Raw genomic sequence first — 4,947 nt, forward strand, 5'->3', positions numbered from 1 at the left:
ATAAACTGTGATATATAAATATTCAAGTCTTAAGTACAGACTGTAATAATAGTCTCATCAGCCTGGCAAAGTATACTACCCAAGCCCTACTCAGGGAAACCACCTGGGTTATATACATTAAACCAAAATAGCCTTTTTGGAAAGAAGCAGAGGATTTTGTGCATGTGTGTGTAAAAAAATAGGATAAGAATACATTTGTCTGTAGAAATGCTCACTTTGCCAGGTTTCAGTATATATGCAAAGTGTAATTGAATAAAAACAATTTCAAATTGGTGCTAGTAAAATACCTATAGATGGAAGCGTTTCATCAATATAAAAAACTAAGCAAAGTCCTTGTTACTTAAAGATACTAACTGCAGTATATACACTGCAGGCATCATTGTCTCTTTTGAAGGAAGGCTTTTGGTCAAAATCTCTTCAGAATGCTACATATTGGGTCTGGGGAAAATCTTATGGTGGTGTAGGTGATTTTTCTCTTCATCAAATTTACCTGGGAAGACAAATGATAGAGATATGAGACCCTCTGATGATAATAGTTCCTTTTTTCTCAGCAGTTAATATATTTTAATCTCATAATTGATCATTGCTGTTGATAAGTTAAATTTTAAAAATGTTGTAGTTTGACCCTTAAGTAATAAGGATAAAATTAGACAGAAAGTGCCACTTTTTGATGAGGCAGATAGTCAGTGTTCTTTGTTTAAAACTATATCCTATATCTTCAAACCCTTCTGTCCCAAAAAAGAAATAAAAATATCTTGAACTTAATTGCATCACGTAATTTTTAAAAAAAAGATTTATTGGGGGAGGTGGGGAAGCATGAGTAGGGGATGGGGCAGAGGAAGAGGGAGAGAGAGAATCTCAAGCAGTTTCCATACCCAGCAAGGAGCCCCATGTGGGGGGCTGATCTCACCACCCTGAGATCATGACCTGTAGCCAGAATCAAGAGTGGACTCCTAACCAACTGAGCTACCCACATGCTCCTGCATCATGTAATTTTGAAGTATTTTCACATATACAAACTGAGTTTATCTGTACAACACTGATAAGTGTTCCTACTCCTTTTTACAGATGAGGAAATTGAGAAAGGTTAGATGAACTTGTTAGGATAACTCTCTTTCTATCCTCTTGTTTTTTTGAAATGAATCATTTTATTACCCAAGGTCACATAAGAAGACATTGTGGAGAAATGAGACAATGATGAGTATTCTATAATTCTTCCTGGTAAGTGGTTAAAGATATTTAACTCTTGGTGGGATAAGAGAAAAACTGCTATTTGTCCTTTGACTTACTTTTCTTAATAATATTAGGCACCATCTGCTGAGTTTTTACTCTATGGTGGGCTGTATAACAGGCATTAACATTTTAATCATCACAATACCTTAAGTGGTGGGTACATACAGATGTGGAATCTGAGATTCAGAGATACTAATTTAGCCAAGATTATACAGCCAATAAATGGTTAAATAGGGTTCAACCCAAGTCAGCTGATCACAAATCCCAAGCTGTTCTATGCTCTTTACTAATTCTTTAGAATTATAATATATAATAATATATTCTGTATTTTGCTTAGCTGCATCATTTCATGGCCCTTGTATGGAACTAAGTTTCCTGTATCTTATAAAAAAAATTAAATAAATTGAAAAAATATGAGGTTGGCTGGTTTTTTTTTTTTTTTCTAATTTTGTTTTTGATAACATTCTATACTATGGAGTTTGGAGAGATGAGTCAATGAAAAGTCACAGAAGCTTCTTCTACTTGTTGCTGTCTGTTCTGGGACATAGACCTGGGGTGACAGCGCCCACAGTGGTCTGTCTGGGTACTCCTTATACCTGTTGTGGGTTCTGCAGGGGCAGTCGTAGCGCAGACAGGTGCCCAAGTTCTTCAGCCACAAGGGGAATTTCTCAAACCTTTGATCACAGTAGACGATTTCCCCTAAAGACTTCTTCATCTTCTTCTGAAGTGGGACTTGGTGACAACATGATTCAATAAAAAGATTTGCATGTGGTGTGTATAGGGGGGGTGCTGCATTTGGGGGTATGGGGAAGGCGCCACACCACCTTGGGGTACTGTCGCAGTGTGGCAGGGTGCCCATGGCCTTCGCAGCACGCTCTCGGCTCTCACAGTCACCCATGAGACGCCCAAGTTTCCTAAACATGTGTCTGAAAGTAGAACATCTTTGAAAGTAGAACTTTAATACAACCAGTACCAACGGAGGCAAATCACAGGGGGTACATTTACAGATTAACATTATTACTGCTACCTGCCGTCGGCAGCCCCGCTTTCCTGGATCCTAGGCACTCAGGACCCACCAACTTCCTTTTCTGAGTAAGAGGGCTGTGCTCTGCCACCCTTCCTTCCAGTGTCTGCCTTGTCAGGCACTTTGGTTTATCTGGCTCAGCTAGTTGTACACGATGGGCAGGCAACTCAGGCACAGTTAGTTTTGAAGGGCTGGTAGCTAGCGTTACCTGCCTAGCCATGCTCTACAGTAAAGGGAGAACTCTGATGTTTGATTAGCAATCCCTCTGCCCACAGAAAAGAATTCTAGGTGGGATTACCATTGTGGTTTTGGGTTTAGAGTGAGAAATGGGGTATGGAGAAGGGAGAAATCATTTTTTCCAACATGATTCATCTTCGGGCTGGAATTGGCAGAACTAGATTTGAACCGAGGCTGTGCAATCCCTTAGGCTGTGTGTTCTTGTACAAGTGATTTAACTTCTCTAATTCCTAGCTTCTCAACCTGTAGAATGGGACGAGTAATGAAATCTGTCTTAAAGGGTTGTTGTGTGTGATAAGGTGAGGCTGATTAAGTACTTCAGATGATTAAACAATGTACACATCCAGCCCTCAAAAATGCAGCCACAGCCAAGGGTGTGCCTTGAGGCTAATGGCTCAAAGGTTTTGTGTGTGTGTGTGTGTGTGTGTGTGTGTGTGCGCGCGTGCGCGCGCGTGTATTGAATCCTCAGGATCTTACATTTCTGATTTCATTTCATCCCCCAAGGAAATATAAGAATAAAGCATCTTCCTATCTCTTACTCAAAAGTCATAATGCCATGACCCTTCTCTGCACCTCCCTGGAGTGTTTTAAAGGCACCAGCAAGGCCTGGGGTTTAGGGATATGTTGTGAATTGAACCACGAGTTAAAAGCTTTTAACTCCTAGTTCAATAACTGTGTTACTTGCAACAGGTCACTTCACCTTTGTGAGCTTTGATTGCACTTTTATAAAACTTGGGTTGTAAGAATTGATGAGAGAATATTTAAAACACATGCAAAATATTTAGCAATCGATGGCTAAACCCTGGATGCTGTTGCTGCTATTATCTACCATTGGATTCCCTGAGCCCCGCTGGCCAGCCGGTCCAATGTCTACGGTAAGGGATCCCAGCTTCCAAACAGCAAATGAAGTCTGAAAATATAATGGCTCCAGCATTTGTTCTTATAAGCTACCTATGATTCAATCCTTGAAGTATTTTGTCCTGTGGAAAAAGCGAAAAAGCTAGAAGGAAGGTGGTTTGGAAAGCTGACAGTAGATCACTTTGCTGAGCTACACTAGTAGGAAAAGCCAGCATTAAAGAGAATTCTTGGAGAAGCAGTCTATAATTAACTGTGAGGGCAACAAATCCTTTCAAACATCTTCATTTTACAGAGTGTGCCTTGATTTCGGCACTTCCCTGCTCTCCTTTGCTCTTTCTTGGGTCCAGATGTACACACGTTGAATTACATTGAACAGTTAGCCAAAGAGCATGGACATGTCTTTTCTTGATAAGTTGGGAGCATTGTTAACCAGAGGAAATCCCAGGTTACTGAATTTATCCAGCTCACTTTTCAGAAGCCTTTGTTACTTTATGTAGGTTTGAACCTATACAGATGGCACATCTGGGATAAAGCGACAGCTTTCTAAAGATTCCCTTTTAAATAATGTTCTAGGGCCCAGAGAACTAATTACTTAGCCAGCAATCAAAGACGTCATTCTCGGTTGTATACTTTGCAACTCCAAAGGATAACAGTTGGCAAACTTCTTAGTGCATGTGAATCTAGATGCAATTAAAATTCCTAGAACAAATTCTTGTTTGTGTTTAGGCATGGATGCTGAACTTTACTATTTTTGTGCTAATCTACTCGGGAATTGTCAAACCACTTGATTCAATAAATATTTATCAAAGGCCTACTTGGTTCATTGTGGAATGTTGAATATAGCCATTACATCTCAGGGGGAGCAGGTGTGCATTTCAGACAACCAACTCCGGTGTACAAGAATGGAAATATATTTTCTTTACTAGGGAGAAGTAGCAAATCAAATTTGGAGGGTCCCCCTGCCGCTGAATTTTTTCTTCCTGTCATCCAGAAAGGTAGCTTGTTTTGCTTAATCCCTTACAGGGAGGATTATGACACCTTACAAAGAAGAAGTCACAGCAAACCTTCCTGGATTTAGTCTGCAAAAACCCAAGTCAAGGTTAACAAATCCAAACGCTTAGAAAGGTCTGGCAGATAAAATGATGGGAGGGGTGCGCTAGAAGGGTCTGTGGTGAGCTGGAGGGCATGTGGTTTGGATAAAGAAGACAGCTGCTACACTGTCCCAGCTTTTGTTCTGTGGGATGTGTGCCCAGAAGGGCCAAACTTCCAATTTTTTAAAGGGAAACTGAAAATCCAACTTTTTTTAATACAAAGAAAGTCCAGCCCCAGCCTTCTGGGGAGAAGAGAATTAGACAAAGAGGTTCTCCAAGACTAAAAATGGAATTTCCTGGGTTCAGAAAAATATATAATTTTGTGACTTCCATAGAAATAAAGACCTTTAGCCAGAGCCCCGGGGCAGCCCCTCCATGGATTGAGAAGCAGCCCCAGGCATTGGGATTTCCAGGGAAGCCTCGGAAAATTTCAGCAAAGCAATAAAGTGAGTTTTTGGTGTAGAATCCCATTTTAAGGAAAGAAAGGAAACGATGGATATAAAA

At 40.3% G+C, this 4,947-nt stretch overlaps 1 protein-coding gene across 1 annotated transcript; it reads right to left on the reverse strand.

The window, feature by feature from the left end:
• Positions 1-1,675: 1,675 nt before the first annotated feature.
• LOC101690266 (60S ribosomal protein L18a-like) lies at positions 1,676-2,131 on the reverse strand. The gene has a single exon (XM_013058350.1). The coding sequence runs from the start codon at positions 2,129-2,131 to the stop codon at positions 1,676-1,678; it is 456 nt and encodes a 151-aa protein (XP_012913804.1).
• Positions 2,132-4,947: the final 2,816 nt, after the last annotated feature.

The sequence above is a fragment of the Mustela putorius genome, unplaced genomic scaffold (assembly GCF_011764305.1).
Source record: "Mustela putorius furo isolate JIRA1106 unplaced genomic scaffold, ASM1176430v1.1 tig00003834_pilon_pilon_pilon, whole genome shotgun sequence".
In the NCBI taxonomy this organism is placed as follows: domain Eukaryota; kingdom Metazoa; phylum Chordata; class Mammalia; order Carnivora; family Mustelidae; genus Mustela; species Mustela putorius.